This window comes from Grus americana, chromosome 8 (assembly GCF_028858705.1).
Source record: "Grus americana isolate bGruAme1 chromosome 8, bGruAme1.mat, whole genome shotgun sequence".
In the NCBI taxonomy this organism is placed as follows: Eukaryota; Metazoa; Chordata; class Aves; order Gruiformes; family Gruidae; genus Grus; species Grus americana.
The window spans coordinates 5,244,650-5,261,684 of NC_072859.1; the positions used below are offsets into that span (position 1 = coordinate 5,244,650).

General features: G+C 43.4%; 1 protein-coding gene across 4 annotated transcripts in view; it reads right to left on the reverse strand.

The window, feature by feature from the left end:
- The window catches only part of COP1 (COP1 E3 ubiquitin ligase), a 127,527-nt gene that overhangs the window by 36,305 nt on the left and 74,187 nt on the right, over window positions 1–17,035 (reverse strand). For 3 of the 4 annotated variants that reach the window (XR_008578104.1, XR_008578103.1, XM_054834115.1), the window contains exon 16: window positions 985–1,102. Coding sequence is in view for 1 of the 4 variants with exons in the window: in XM_054834115.1 (XP_054690090.1) it covers window positions 985–1,102 (118 nt within the window). In the remaining 3 variants the exon portion in view is untranslated. Of the gene's footprint in view, window positions 1–982; window positions 1,103–13,519; window positions 13,684–17,035 lie in introns of those variants that run through there. The other variant, XR_008578105.1, reaches the window with a different exon arrangement.

Below are 17,035 nucleotides of genomic sequence, written 5' to 3' on the forward strand. Positions count from 1 at the left end.
CGGCTCGGTACAAGGCAGCAGACGTACTTTCCGGGACGAGATCTACCCCTGCGACCCACTCCTGCTGCCCCCGGGTGTTACACATCAGCGTGTTGGGATCGAAGATTCCCCTGCAGCCCCCCACAAAGGTTGCTCACATTTTCCCCACTGTGTAAGAGGGGCTCAGCTCTGGTTTATTGAAGAGGCTTGCAGCCAGCCATTCGAACCTTTCACTACGTGATCCGATAGACACGCTCATTCCCACACAACTGAAAACCTGCCTAGAACTGAGGCAGCCACATCTGGCTTTGGGACGGAGACATCTGGCTGCGTACCTGAACAGAAGCTGTTGAATATTTTTCTTCAGTATCTCCATAGAAGGCTTTATGGCCTACCCTTAAGGCTGAAAAGCTGCACGCATTAGGACCACAAAACACAACTTCTTGTCTACTTTCTAACCCAAATATAATCCTAAAAAGGGCCTTTGCAGAGCAGATTAATAAATTACCAGAGAACAGATCACTCAGTCCTACTCGAGTTGCTTTCAGGCTGTGGCTAAACCTTCTCTTCAGACATAGCAGTACCATTTGATTGCTTCTGTCGCTCATCAGCTGTGTTCTACTGTTGATTACTATCCTCGCGGTTCTGCCAGCAGCCTTCTCTACAGCAGAGCTCTGGTCAGGAGCATCCTCAGCACACACAGCACTTTGTACAAGGAGAGTTCACCTGCAGCTTCCCCAGGTCGGGGCTTGCAGTCAGGAGCTGCATCTAGTTGTCTTCAGATTCCTCTTAAGCATTTTAGCTCCACGAGACAGAGAAGAACCAAGTGGCACTGGGAACGAATTTCTATTTTTGTCTTGGAAGGAAAAGCAACGATCTGCTTCCCAAAAGCACAGCAGCTAGCAAGCGCACCCACCCACGCAGGTGAACTTGCACAACGGCCCTGAAGCACGCCAGAAAGCAAGGGCTACAAAGTTTTTAGCTTACATAAAAGGCAATACTTACGCAGAGACAATTTCTTCCCCGCTCACAAATTTTGCGTAGGAGACTGCCTTGCGATGCCCTTTAAACACCATGATTGGCTGTTTAGTGTTGCGAAGATCGTAGTAGTGAACACAGTGATCTGGAGATGGGAAAGAAAAAGGGGCAAGATTTAATCACGGGACCTCTAATAGTCAGCTCGCAACAAAAGTCCTGCCTACAGCTTCCACATCTCACTTAAAGCCTCACCTAGGCCAAACAGTCTGCGCTATAGCAAAGGAACATTTAAGCAGGCTTCTCAAACCCAAAACTCTGTCTGAAAGGGTCCAAGCAGTCTTTCAGAGAGTCGACGAGGGAAAAAGGTGCGTCCGCATGTGCGTGCACATACACGTGTCCTCCTGCAAAGCCCACCTGGCTCACGTGCAAGCCAGCAGCTAGAGGAACTCTAGCCTCTCCTGCCTGCCTTCTCTTGGCTCCCTGCCCCGCCACTCCAATTGCCATCGCTAATTCCCTGCACCCCCTTCTTCCTCCTCAGGCTGTTCCTCTTGGAAAGCTGTTGAATTTGAGGCTAAAAAACTCAGTCTGTCTGCTACTTAAATTGGATTGTGGAAAAAAGAGAGATGAAATTTCTCATGCTTACTCTGAAATGGGTAACCTCCATACTTTTGTTTTTTGCTTCTCTCCTTTGACTTTATTACCAAAAGAGAATTAGCATTTCTGCTAATGAGAGAACAGACTAAATTTCATTTCTTCTTAAGTTTTAATTCACAGATGTGCTGCAGTGCCACAACCACACAAAAGGGATTGCAACAGAATTAGTGATACATTTTATTTTCTGCACAACTAACTGTCAATTCCCAAGAAAATAGAAAAATAAGAATAGAAAACCCCACGAGATCCAAGTCCCAAACACCCCCAGCGCTCTTTCCAGCTCAACAAGGTTAATAAGTTTCTCCCTTCCTGATTTTCAGCTTTTAATGTTGAACTTCATTAAATTATCCCCTGCTATTCTGGAAGCACAGGGAGGGAAGGGCCACACACATGCAAGGAAACCGAGCTGGACGCCTTTCTCACCAAGCAGCTTGCAATACCCAGACGTCAGCTGAAAACCGCTCTGACCCTCCTCCCACTGAAATAGCACACCACCAATGGAATTTTATCACAAAGATTACATAGAAATGAATTTAAATGCCAATAGCTACGGTTATTTTTGTATTTGCACAGCGTTTCAAAGCAGGGCTCTCAGGCGTACAAGCAACAACCAGCTGTCCCAAAATCCCATGTGGTTTGAGAGATAACTGGATTTACATCGATCGGGCTACAGCAACCACCACCAGACCGGCAAGGGCAGCTTCTCCCCCGTATTAACGCGCTAATTGGCGGCCGTGGCAGGACAGGGGGGCTGTGCCAGGAACACCTTTGGTAAATCGAGGCCAGCAGGCAAGTCGCCTTCCTCTCTACCTGCTCCCAGCATCTCACGCTCTGCGTAAGATGGGATCAGAGACTTCTCTGGTAAGAGGTTTACTGGCTCTCTCCCTCCTCGCCGTGTAAAAGCAGATGGTCCAAGCAGCCACCCCAAGTTTTCTCCACCGCTTAGCAGCCAACTGTCGAATTACCCCATTGTGCTGAAACCCAGCAGCTGCTGTACCCATTGCTGCTAGCACTGAAACGCTGGGAACCCCAAGCACTCTTTCCAATACTCTTCTTTCTTCTACCTCCAAAATATTAACCCTCTGAACAGTTGACACTATTGACCAAAATCCCAGAGCGTTGCTACCGTTCGGGCACTTTAATTAGCTTTACAACAAGATGACATTGCAACAGGCTTATTCAATAACGGGCTTAATTTTCAAAAGGACTTTGAAGTAAATTTTAACACTCCTTGAAAAAGATTTGGGCATCCTGGTCCCTTCCACCTCCCTGAAAGCTTGAGCCAAAAAATTCCACAGTTTCTCATCTGGCTGGTGTATGGAGCTACGAAAGAGTTAACTGGCAATTGTTATTTTAATGAGAATGATTCTAGCAGGGCTTTCTATTAGGAGCCAGTTAGCGGAGAAGCCTTTCAAGCCTATTTTTGCTCACAGTTTCAACCTCCTCTCCAGCTGGCCCGTCATTAGGATACCTTTTGAGCACCAGATTTTTATCCTTCAGAGGGTGGCGGGGAAAGGGGTACCTGCGGATGGCTGCGCATGAGCAGCTGGAGCGACGCGGAGAGGAAAGAGCTAGTGCAGGAAAGACAAGTTCATTTGCAGAACAGAGAGACGAAGCTGCATTCACCTTCTAAACATCGCCATCAACAGCTCGAAGCCTGCCGGCATCTTGCCCCGGCACCGCGTGTGCCCCTCGGCATCGGCAGGGCAATCAATCACTGTCTGCTCTGATCACAACCAGTTCGAGGGAATGGGCAAGGCCAGTGGGTTCTAAAATTAGGCACTTAATTATTAATTGATTATTTCAGCAGCCAAAGTGTTGGTGCCCAGTTGAGGGATTTTTTTAATTCAATTGAAGCAGCTATTTTTAAGTAGATGTATGAAGACGAATGCTCACTGCATTCATTAAAATCAGAACAGGTGGTTGTGTTTTACAATTAAAGAGATACTCTCTCTTGTAGGCCATATGGACTTTCCGAAAACATGATAAAAATGCCATCTGCTGAGGAAGCAGAGAGCCCAAAAATGAAGCTAAATGAAAAGAATACAACTCCCAGGTACCGCAGGCAGCAGCCTTGCCTGGTGGAGTCCGATGAGCTGAAATTGTCCGTGATGGGCAGCATCCCGGGCACGGCAGTGCGGCCGAGGCAAGGTGCTCTGGAAAGCTCAGAAAAATGAGTTAGTCCTAAGAGCCAGCTGAAGGTAAGGAAAACAGAGCGGGCACTGAGGGGAATCAACAACTTTGTGAACTCTGTGAGAGCCCGTAAGCCCATCCAGCATCCCACCGCTGGCTCCTGCCCTCAGCATCCCTGGAAAACCATGGAGCGCACTCCACCGCTAACCAGCGATGCACAGGGGTATTTGCTTCTTGCTTTGCTCCTCAAACACGAGCATTAAAATCATCATTTGGCAATTATTTTCCTGCTCTACAGTTTCTAGAAAAGTCACTTAGAACCATTTCAACTTGAAAATGACATTTCCACAGTTAAAAGCCTCATGTCTAACCCTTGGGCAGCAACAGCTCGCTGCTTTACTTTTTCTTCTGCGTTCAGGCTTAATTGAAATATATATGAGATAATGGGAAAGAACACATATATATACCATAACAAATTAAACACTCCAAAGCAATTCTCGTCCAGTTCAATGTCACTGCAGAAGCTGAACACGACAGAATTCTGCTGCTGCATCTTCCGAATTCAAATGTTTGCTGGCAGGCCATATTTTATTTTTTTTTTTATATATATCTATATATATCTTTTTTTTTTCAAGTGATCTCAGAAGGCAAAAAGGACAGCTAAGCTCCACCACTGCTGCTGAAAGGTCTCTGACCGCAAGTCTGAGTTTTTAAATAGTGCTTTTCCAGAACACTCAAGAACTGCTTACTTCCTTAAGACGCCGCCGCTTTCACCTTTGAGCCGTCTAGTGACAACTAATCAAGAATTCAGACTTTTCCAAGCTTCCGGAAGATCTCGCCACCTCTTCAGTAAATATCACCCGCGTCAGCAAAGAATGGCATCCCTGGCTGCTCGGCAGCTCATAAATTCACAGGACTCCAGCCGGCAGGAACGGGGCGAAAGGGAAGGATGGTTTTGTGATGTACAAGGTGAGGAGACGAGCACCTTCTCAATCTCCGTCCTCAGACTCAGCTTGGTTGCAGGGGTGGGGATGCAGCAAACAAACTGATGATGCTGTTATGTGAACTTCGGAAATCAGAATAAAAAGTTCAAAAAAGAAAAAAAAGAGCTGGGAATTGCTAATGGAACCAGCAGCATCTTAGGTAATTTCAGAGCTGTTCAGAAGGATGGAATTGTTCTTGGATCTTTGGTTGTTTAAACAAAAAAGGCAAAGTCCATGTTTTTGCCAAAAATTATTTTCCTTATGCTTACATTTGTTAAGAAAATTCACAAACCAGTTGTTACTAGCAGGCTTTAGGTTCCTATTATCTATTGCAAAGCTCTTAACGTGTACAGATAAGCAGCAAGCCCTGAAAGAGTAGGCGAGGGTTAGGAAGGAGCATCACCCAGCAGCAGTTTGTTTCACTGAGTACCAGTACATCCAGGGTAGCAACACACACAACCCAAAAAACCTAGAGTGATTTAACTCTCCAGGTAGCCAGCGATTCCAAATAACATTAATATTCCAGGGCATGTGCTTCATCCACCTTCACCACAAACATTAACCAGTCTACGGCACGAGCTAACTTGCAGACCCCCCAAGGCTTTTTTTTTCCCCAACCGCTTACTCGAAGGTATATCAAGGCCAGCACAGCAGTAGAAAAATTTACCTGCAATGCAACAGTTTTATATTCAATGGATGTAACGACTAGAAAGCCCCAAGAGCTGCTTACAAAGGTTCTGTGGCTCTCCTCTGGAAAACTGCATTGCTGGAGAATCAATGACCATTTTTCTTATTTCAATCATTTAGAAATGCATATTTCTCAACTGTTCAATATTTAGATTATCGATCCATTAAAAAAAGTAATTTACATTACTCAGATTTTTCAGTTCTTACAGACTTGAGAATATAAGTGGTGCTCGCTGCTACATGTTAGATGAATGTTACAGCCAAGAAGATGCCCGGATTCAAAACCGAAGTTGTAGGGTAAGGAGCCAGATGTTAATTAAGTGGTCTGTTAAAGTCTTCTGTTATCAAAGCACATTTTGGACTTTTTTTAAAAAAAAGTAAGAGATCTTCAATACCAAACTTAGATGTCCAATTATTTTCTTATATTAATGCTCTGGCTACAGCCTGTACTCCTGCACGCCTCGTGCTACAGATGTTTTACTGAAGCAGAAGCGCAGGCTAGAGCGTAACCTTTAATACATTTCTCTTGCGCTTCTTTGACCGTGATGATGTCATTTGTTGCATCTAGTAACTCATGTCCTCAGTTGGTGATTCCCTCAACTCCACCTATTTGTTTTCTTTCATATGAACTTTGAGTTTGGATCAGGGCTGCCTGTTTTTACCAGTGAAGCTCTGTGCATCGGTAGTAAGAGACATTTGTAGTCTGAGGTGTGTATTTAAATGACTTAACAAGATTTAAACTGAATCAAAGCAAATTTGGTGCAACATACCTCTGCTCGCTTCCAATTAAGTTATCCTGAAGAAACCAAAAGAGCAACAAAATAAAAGGGCACAAAAAAGCCCACATATCTTCAGTCAGAAAGAAAGATGAGAGGCATGATTTTGTGGAATTTGATTCCATTTCTACTTTCACTAGTTAAAAAAAAATTATTTCAGAGATCCTGAAGGAAGCCTGCCTTGCTCAATACATATGGAAGGGGTTAGCTAAAATCCAGTTATTTATATTTAAACATCTACCTCTAGAAATTGATCCTTCCTTTCTCACTTTTCTCCTCTGTATACCAAGCATAAGACAAGATCACCCAGCACACAGAGCGACCAGAATGAAGCCCTCAAAGCTACCTAGAATTGTATCTAGGCAACTTGTTTAGCAGGAAAATATAATCATATCCTTATGCCTTCGAGTGTCCAGAGCCCAGTGGTTCAAACCAAAGCTTGTGTTTCAAGTGTACTCTTTCCTTTCACCCAGAGACATGTTGTCATTCCCTTAAGTGGCATGCCATGAAGGAGAGCCATTAAGCCACCTTAATTTTTTGTTGAACATAGATAAACAAGCAGGAGAAGAACAGAACTTCAACAGCAAGATGGGTTAACCAAAAGGCTCTTTTTCAGCCAGGCTCCGTGTGATTTCTTGCTATAAAAAGGAAGCTTGCATCCTCAGAGGTAAAGCCTTTGGCTAGGCTAAAAATGGAAATGGAACTGGAGGGCTCACATGCAACCTCAGTTTTCACTGTTAAAAATTTTTCTTCTTCTGTTAGCGAGGAGAAAGAGGAAGGAGATAAAAAGGGACAACATCCTGATTTAAAAATAAACTCAAATCAGTCATACACTGTACTACAGCGTACTATATTGCAGTACATGGAAGATGACCTGGGACATTAGATGCCTCGGTCCTTACAGAAACCTGAACAAGGGCCAGGTAAACAGTGCTGGTACTCTCTCAAAAGCCTGAGAAAACACAAACAGCTGCTATCAGCACCCAAACCTCGAAGACAAAATGCTTTAGAATAGATTTCCTTTAATTTGAGAGACCTACAAGCGCCTCAACACTCTCTTGACCTCGCAGCCATCTAACAAGCTGCACACTTACTTAGAGGCTGACTGGAAAGCTATTAACAAGGAAGCGGAACCTCTCCAGTGGATCTTCTACATACCTCCGCACCAGGAAACACAGCGATATCAAAGGCTGGTCAAAAGACAACTCAGGATTTCATTATGAGGAAGCCCAAACCGAAACTTAATCCTACGCAGAGTGCAGTTTCTGTTTGAAATCCTTTTTTGCTCAAGGGCCCTGAAAGTCGTAGAATAAAGTAGGTTGGGAGGGACCTCTGGAATCCAGCCAGCCTGACTTCCCGCTCAAAGAAGGGACAACTGCAATGTTGGCTCCAACTTCCAAGTTAAATAATTGTGTTCAAGGGTCCTACTCAGCCAAGCTCTGAGCATTTCCAAAGACAGAGATTCTGCAAACTCTTCCCTCATCTTGGCTGCCTCGAAAAGTACTCTTATGTCAAAGGACTAGGGAGGAAGTTTTTTTTTAATCCCAATTTGCTTAAGGTATTTGCAATTGACATAAGAAATGAAAGGCATTAGCCCACCTCTCAGCATTACAGCGTTAACATTTAGGCTGTGTTTTCCTTCCTGGAAACTGCCATACAACTTTAGCTCTCCTTTAATTTTTTTTTTTCTTACTAGTAAAAAAGAAAATGGAGAACTGCTGAACTTTAACTGTTGCCAAGTCCTTAATACCAAACAACAGCACTTACGGATCTTCAGGTGACCAAGGTGGCTTTGTTCAAAAAGTTGAGGGTGGAGATTTAATCTCCCCTACGGCAGAGATGCAGCCTGGAGTTTGAACATCTGTATGCAGGTCTTGCTCTGGAGAGAAGGCTGGGGACATGGGACAGTTGAACACTCCATCTCTGGGAATAACTCAAGACAGGTCAACCTTCATGCAGGGACCACAAAACAAAGACTACTTTTAATCATAGGTATTTTCCAGGGCAGAAGAGAGTGTATGGAGAAAAAAAAAGGGTCTTTATTATAGCAACAGAAAGGCAGGGTGGCATTTGGGGATTCGACAAAGAACAGTGAGGAAACCTTCCAGCCAATGAAACACTATAAAGAGATTTATTTCAATTGACAGAGTAATACCAGGATGGGATACGATCGGGGCAGGCTTGGGCCCATCACAAGCCATTTCAGGGAGAGAAGGCAGTGTGATGGTTTTCCACTACACAAAGGAAATAGATGGGAAAAGAGAAAAGGTAACAACGCGTTAGAGATGGGAAACAAAGTGGACTTGAATTTGAGTGAACAGAGCCCTGCACGAAAAATTAACACAAGAATTTTCTTAAGAAATTAGATATTGACAGCAGTGAGCTGACATCTGTGCCCTCTTTACAAACCATTTCCCTTACTGCAAGGAAGGAGATTAAAAATGGGTTTGATACAGCCTGAAGCAAAGAACCTTTGACAGACAAAACTATCCGGAGTGTTTTGCTGAAGAATGCAGTGTGCTGTTTTCCACTTGCAGCATGACAAATCACATGAGGAGGAGAGAGCAGAAATAAATCCATTTCACCCCAACATCTCCCTGTAGAACACTACAGTGCAGGCAAAGCTAACTGGTGGGTTTTTTTTTTTATTTTTCCTGTCTATACTTCCCTCCAAAAAAAAAACCAAACCCACCCACCAATAAAACAAGAAAATTTTATCCCAACAGCCATCATTACAAGCACATTAAAATGTTTGCTGGATATGGCTTTGTATTAACAGTTTTCTATTCCAGCAGAGATTGCAAGTACTCTGTTTCTATAACTAAGACAAAATTACCCATTTGATGCATTTGCTTTTTCCTCTTCTTTTTACTTGGAGTTCCCTTTGCAGGAAAGGAACAGTTTTTCTCTGAATAACCATTTTCTGTTGTCCTGGGGGAATCACAGCAATGTCTTGTAGAAGCAAAGCTCTGGTCCGCAGCAGCAAGCTGGAACACCGCCCTTATTTTGTATTTCATGGGTGTGCCTGAGACGATTTGGGATGCGGTACTTTGTTCATGTTTGCTATCAGAGTCTGTCTAGACAATTGGTCTCAAACACTTGTACCAGACTCCCAGGGAGCTCCCGCACATCCCGTCTTCATAGGTGTCAAAAATTCAATGGCCACCCAAAGAAGGGCTGAACTTTGGGAAAGCATTCAATAGCTATTTTCCCTGCAGGTCGAAGCCTCCCCTGTGTGCTCTTCCCTTACAGCAGGCTCTGAAGACTATACAAGATTAAGTAAGGTCCGTATGATTTATTTTGCTGGTGGCAAACTCTGGAAGAAAAAAGTGCCAACAAAACCCCCTGTCTTTTAAGTGAGGAAGCCACAGAGCCCATGATGTTAGCGAGGAGATGAAAAGGAAGTTTCTAAAGCAGAGGAAGGCACAAGGGTATTTAGGGATGACAACTCAATCTCCCTACACTGCAATACAGATGACAGGGCACTGCCTCCAAAAATCGTATTTAGGGAATCCAACACAAATATAGTCCAAGTTTTTATTTAAACAAAAGGAAGAACATAAACTTTGAGAAGGAAAATCCCTAACCGTGTTCTGTTTAGCAGACCAGATGACCGAGGAAGCAACACAAGAAAGGTCCACTCCATGAAAATGGAATTAAAGAGAGCGGCAGTTGTTAAACACATCTGGCAGCCTCAGTTTAATCCCTGGCAAAACCAATACCACAGTAAGCACCTTCTACCTTTCCTTCTAACAAGGAAAGGCTCAGGGATGCGACAGCAGAGGGTTTCAGGTTAGCACTTGAGATATTTTGACAGAGCTCTGCGAGGAAGACTATATCCTGCTTCAGCCAGTGATTTTCACCTCTTACTAACACCAAATGCACTTTTAAAAAAATTTTTTTAATGTATATCAACACTAGCATTTCACTAAAGATCTATATCTCCCTCTGCTGAACAGATGAAGGGAACAGCAGCCTCGATGGGAACCGCCAACTGGGTTTTTAACCTTTGTATTCGACAGATGCCCGATGGCTTGAAGTTACAGATGACATTTGCTGGGTTATGGATAATGGTCTTTACACACTGGGGACATTTTTTACTGACTTGTCTAAAGCTTTTGACACAGCAGCCCATAAAACCTCCACCCTAAATAACTTGTCTTGTATTAAGGAGAGAAGGAGGAGACATAAAACATTAGAGATCTTAATCAGTTGAGAAAAGGGCTCTGATGGGAGGGGGAGGCAAAACAGATTTCTCTAGAACTCCTTTGAAATTTTGACCTTTATGGTTTTAAAGAGCTACAGAGATTTCTCACAGGAATAAGGGATAGCTGGTTTTTGTGCAATTCAAAGATTGCCTTCTATCAGACTGCTGGAGAAACAAAATATTCAGTACACATAAGGAAGATTTACTAATGTTACAAACCCAATGAAGACAATAGCAGTAACAACCTGCAGCTTTTGGAAAAATTACTTCTTTATGTCTGAAAGAAAAAAAGAGAATTATGTACTGTTCAGACTCTTAATCCAACTTTTCTCCTTGACTATGTAACATGTACAGCTCTACATGCAGTAGTGCACGTAGGTCAAAGTCCAAAATGAGTTTTAAGACACCGAGAGCATGTGAAGAACTGTCATTTTATAGTAAAAGGTGCTTTGACCTGTGCTGTCTAAATAGACTACCTCTCTGAAGATCTGAAACTTCTCACATGAGCATCAGGAGTCTTATTTGTACAATGACATTTGGATACATCTTTCAAAGTCAAAAGTACCACATCATTCAACCAGATTTCTCCCAATTCAAGACACTTATTGCACACAGTATGTGTTCTTACTGCAAACCCATGTCAGCTCCAGTTCTTGGACGACTCAAAGTTGTGAAGGTCATGGAACAGCGATGGAGGGAAAGGGCAGCACAGTCAGACTCCCAGGGACCACGCGCTCTGCGAGGTCAAGATCATGTAAATAAGGGCTTAAGACATTAATAAAGGCAGATACAAAAAGGAATATCCTCCCTCAGATTTTAGGAGTTCATTTATGAAGTAACAACTTTAGGGTGGGGTTTTTTCCTATCAGCAAACATTTTACAAAGAACCAAACAGGCTTCAGAGCAAACTAGCTCTAGGGGAAGTGCAGGCTGCTGCCATATGCATTACAATACGCAGCTGAGGACCCAAGTTTGCCAAATTATCAGTCAAACCTGATTTTAGTCCAGATCTACATTTTGCTTCACTAGCCTGAGGAGATACTTTTTTTTTTTTTTTTACTAGGTTCTGCACAGCAATCCGATTCATCACTTATACTGCCCTCAAATCAGACTCCGCTGGAAGAGATGATGGATATTAAATACAGTGTCACAATCGTTAATATTCAAGCTTAGATAAAGAATGTTTAAACCAAACCCCCAAAAGGTACAGTGGGATTATGCAGACAAGGAAATAAGCCCAGGAAAACACATGATGATCCACAAGCATGCAACATAGAAAAGAGGCGATGTATGGTCTAGGTAGGCAATGAAATAAGTGATGTGAAGGGGAACTAGATTTCCACACACACATCTACAGTCTTACTTTTTGCTATCTTCTTGATAATTCCTCTCAACCGAGGCCAAGTGTTCCAAAATTCTCTTAAAAGCACATGCAACGCTTGGGTGCTCAGATACTCTCCAACAATGCCTTTGAGATAAGAGCCCACAGTGCACCTGCAGGTTATAGGTTTTCCTATGCAATGTGCCAATCTTCACCAGTTTGTATGGAAAAAAAAGGAGGGAAGGTTACAAGAGTCTAAATGTGCACAATACCCAAATAAAAGGCTGGAATGGTTAATCTACGCAGCAGTCTGAACAGCAGATAACACAGGAAGCCATTACGGACGATGTCATTCCAACAAGCAATTCCTTTAAATGAGCTACCAGAAAAACTAGCTTTGGAAACTGCCAAGGTTGGAAAGGATTAAACTCTAAGGGATATAGCAACAGCTAGCAGCGAGAGCAATTTGGCATTCTGAGGAAAAGATGAATCTTGGAGTTGCCTATTCTGTTCCTGAATTTCAAGGCTCATTTCAATTTTAATTTGAATTTTGTAACATTGACTAAATGGCTTCTATACCAGTCGGAAGACAAAATGTTCAGGAAAAGAATATTTAAGCAAACAATTAGCACACTCATTTCTGCTAATGACAGATTTATCCTTTTCTCCAGAGAATCAAATGGAGCTTTTCAAGTTCATTTTATTCATTCACTTGTTACTGAAGTGTGACAACCTCTGGGATAAAGTTTGGAAACTCCCAATAGGTCTTGATATTGATACTCACTATTCATTACAAATGCTTTATCCAAAACAAGTCAGAGACTACTTTTTCTGTGCAAGTAGAAAAGTTACATAAGCTTTTAAACTCTGAAGCTTATGTGAAATTTGCCCGTACAACGTGTCCCGCACGCCTACGAGAGGTTTGTGTGTCCCTTGGTGATTTCCTAGGAAGGAGCTGCAGCAAGGCGGGACAACCCTGTGCAGTGCCTGGCTGATCTGGCAGCATCTCTGATGTGCAGATATAGGCAAGTCAGCTTAACTGCAAACACCGTAGGCTTAAATAACATGGCATAGCTGCATGTCATTCCCGAGCAGCAGCAGAATGTGATTACCTACCAGTGCCAGAAAGATTGTCTTCACCAGGACAGTAGAAGTTATGGCTCGATACTTTACTTTTGGTTACATCCCAGCCTCCAAGAAGAGGGATAACCACCCCACAAAGCTCAGTGCCTCCCCCACAGTAAGTACTGTTCAGGACAGAAATATGATCACAACCACATTGGCCAAAAATACAGATTCCTCTAAATGAACCTCAACTGATTGAAAGGTTGTAGATGCTTTAAAAGGTTACAAGAAATGAAAACTTTGCAATGAATTCTGGAATGAGTTTAAATTATAAGGTGACAAGTGTGCAATTCCAAAACACAGACCTAGTCCCCTACTTCCCCTGCTGATAGCCTCAGAGATCACGGACTTGAAGATTATTGAATACCCGCAAAAAGAAAAGACACCCTGCAGGTAAAGTCTGATACAAGTAACGGGCAAGTCCTGGACTGCTGCATGCCATCCCGATTTCATAAAGGCAGAATTTTGAGCACCACTGTGAACTTTTCCACAGGCTTGAAAGAAATGCCTAACCTTCGTCTGGGCCTTTGAATACTGCGCTGAATTCATACGCTAAAGGTAATCTTGTAGCTTAAGCTCAAAGAAGACGCCTAACTCCACCCTAAACATGTCATATATTCGCACAAATAGATTCTTTCTGAGTCACTGCAGGCTTTCAATAGAGCAGAGTACTTACCCATGAGAATCTATTAAGGTAAGACCTTGCTTTCAGCTGGAAAACATTAATTCTCTTCCAAAAAGGCACACCGTCTTCTTGGTCATTAATATCGCATCATTCTTCTGAGCTGAGCGACAAGCCAAGCAAGTCACCCAGATCTGAGGCAGCATGAAAGGCTAGCTCTATGGAGAGATGTTTGGGAAAGAGAAATCACTGCTCCAGTTACTGCAGCAGAAAAATCAATATTTCACTGGACAAGGATGGTCTCCAAAGTGGTCCCGCTTGGACACCAGGTATATTAGCACAACTGAATGATGCTGATAAAGAAGCCACACGTGACCTTGACCTGTAAGTGCAGCACGGCAATGCAGACCTCTTCAGGGGTGGGTAAATAGTTGCAAATGAAAACAAAACTGTTGACATAGCAACAGGAGTTCTTCGGCACATTGTATGCTGTGAATCAGCATCGGCAGTTTTGTAGCCGGTCAACAACGAAAGAAAAGCGGCTGCATTCAAAGCCAGAGTATGATGTCATTCTGTAATGCTGAAGATGGTGCACAGGAAAGCTCTTTAAATAGCATACAAAACCTGCTAGGGAAAGGCGGCTTTGAAGGAAAAGCACTTTCTTGGGAAGTGTTCTTGCTCAGCCTCACTGTACAAGTGGGGAACGGAATAAGGAGAGACAGAGCGGTCACGAAAGGGGAGAAACCTCAGCACTGGGAGAAGGCCTCATGTTCCGTGAGGACTCACCCCTCGGTAGCTGATGCTGACCTCCATTCAGGCTGCCAAAAGCCTGTCTGGGGCTGCACTGGTGCTCTGTGATCAGGGCTTGAGCTGATCCAGGAAAAAGGCAATTCAGTTTTGGCCACACAATTGCTAGCATGAAGGAAGAGATGGAAAAACAAGATTGGCAAGTTTAGGAGGGAGTACGGTACCCCCAGTGCAGGTAGTCTCAAACTCTGAGGCTGTAAACAGTAAAACCAACATAAACCAGCACTGCCCCAGGTTTTCCCCGCACTGGCCACTGCATCTGAACCCACACTGTCCAAAGTTTGTGACAACGCAGCGTTTGGAGACCTGATCAAGGTTCAAACTAACCCAAATCCTTAAGCCTCTGACCATGTTGCAGCTGTTCTGTTGTTCTCCTCTGTCCGTCTGTACGTGTCTGCTGCTTCCACTTACTTTGTGAAGCTCCTGCAAAGCAGGTAGTCTCTTGTCCTGCACCTCTACAGCCCTGAGGAACCCCTCTCATCCCCCAGTCTGACCTGCTAGATTTGTGGGTCCTACAAGGAAAAAAAAAACCTATAGCATGTGAGAGGATGATGCATCTAGTGTAAGAACTCAGGAATCTGAAGTTTTAATGACATGATCTCTGCATAATATATGGGAAATAAAAGGTCAGTGGTAGATGCTGACAGTATTACAGCATGCTGGGAATAAAGCATCGCTACTATCAATAGCTACGCTTAGCTCACTCGAGTTAGCAGACAGTCTGATCTCACCCAGACTGTCCAACTTGGACATTCAAGCTGCAAACTGCATGCATTTTCAGCCTTTTATTTTTTTTAAAGCAGGGAAATGGTACTGCTAGAAAATATACGGGTTGAGGGCATCAGAGCTATTGCTGAGGCAGAACAATAACAACTTCAGTCATGATTTATATAGCTAATTTCAGGATAAAACCCTATCTATTTTTAAAAAGAGGAAAAGACCACAAAACTACCTGATTTTGTATTCGGCAGTGATTACAGTTTATACTGCCCAATGTTTCAACTCAGTAAGCATGCAAATAGAATATTTTATTAAAGTAACAGACAAAAGGGATCTTTTCTTCTTTATGTGCCCTCTCTGATGCAACAGATTTTATCAGGCTGCAGCCAGACGCACGAGCTTCCCTCTCACCTGAAGTGCCTGTCTGGTTTTAAGAGAATTATTTCCCAAACCAAACACCCATTCCTCCCTTGTATAGGCTCTATTTTGAGTTTATTGCTCATTTGTTCTGTTTTAAGCTACCAAAATGACCTTTTGGTCATCTAAAAGCTTTCAGAGTGAAAAGCCCAGAAAAGAAACATATATATCATCCATATCAGATGGTAATCCTGGGATTTGCTTCTATAGTGGCAACTAAAGCATGGTTTTCTATGGCATCTGAAGCCAACTCAGTGCTCTCTACTAAAGGAAAGTGCTCTACATGGAGATACACAATCTAACAACACTTTTGACCATGGCTACATCTAAATCAAATCGTCACAACTCCTTCCATGATCACTACTCATGCTTACCAACAGGTATACATACTGAAGCACAGAGGGTTTGACCAAGAGATCCACATAAATCCCAGTTCCAACCCACATGTCCTTTTCAGGAAGCATCATTCAAGGCAGTCGCTTCATGTTCTCCTGCTACCACCTGTGATGGGCAGGGACCTGCAGAGGAACTCGGCACACGGGGGAAAGGGATGCTCTCCATGAAGGAGGCGCAGCATGATACGAACAGCAGCGAGCAGTCTAGCAGAGTCGACGTAGTCTCATCAGGGAGAAAAAAATCTCAGCCACAGCTGCTGGAGCAATAACCCCCATTTCACTGACTGTGCCACAGGGTTTGCCACCCGGCCTGGCTTCAAAACCCGTCACCGCAGTCCTTCGGTTCGCTCCTTTTGTTTGACAATACAGCATGTAAACTGGGTGCAGGTGGAAATGCTCTGTTAAAACCAAGACCTCTGGTTCAGGATTACTTACAGAGCCCTGAAGCTGTGGGTACATGACTGTGGCTACCTACATGAGTAGGACCGAGGGACCCAGCTGCCATCACCCTCAGCACTGGACACGCAGAAGTGATCCCAACCCCAGAGAGCCCCTAGTTTGAGGGCCAGAGGTCCTCAGCAGATAGACACACACGGAATGACAAGGCAATGAAAACACTTCAAATAGGCTGATGCATCAGCTCACATAGCTCATGCCACATGTTGGTACACCTCTCTGGGACCTAAGTATCTTCCTTCCTACTTTTCTGTAAAAAGAAGTTCTTCTAAAATTGGAGAAAGAGAGAAAGCACAAAGATAACTCTCTGAATATTTCACCCGTGCACAATGTAGCATCACTGGCAGAGGTGAGCCGACAGTCAAGATTTTACTAACAAATGAGAAGGAATATGTGAACTGGAGACAGGCAGAAAGGACCCTAAGATAGCCATCCTATTTCTGTGGAGAATGCAAAGGGGGAACCAGCACAGATATTCAAGAGATGCCGATCTAGTTGAAGCATCTGATTAGGAAAACCCACTTCAAAGAGGCATTTCTAACAGATGGAGGCAAGTGGGCAAGGTGCATTTGTCAAGGGCAGAGTAAAATATTTCATTAAGCAAGGTGTGAAAGAGCAAGACCTTAAGAAAAGGAGGTTCAGCTGTATGGATGGTTAAGACAGACCCTCAAGAGAAAATAAGAGAGAAATGAAAAACTGAAAAAAATTCATAATTTCAAAACATTAACACCAAAAAAAATTAGACTTGCATTCAAAACTGCACTGCTGAAGCAAG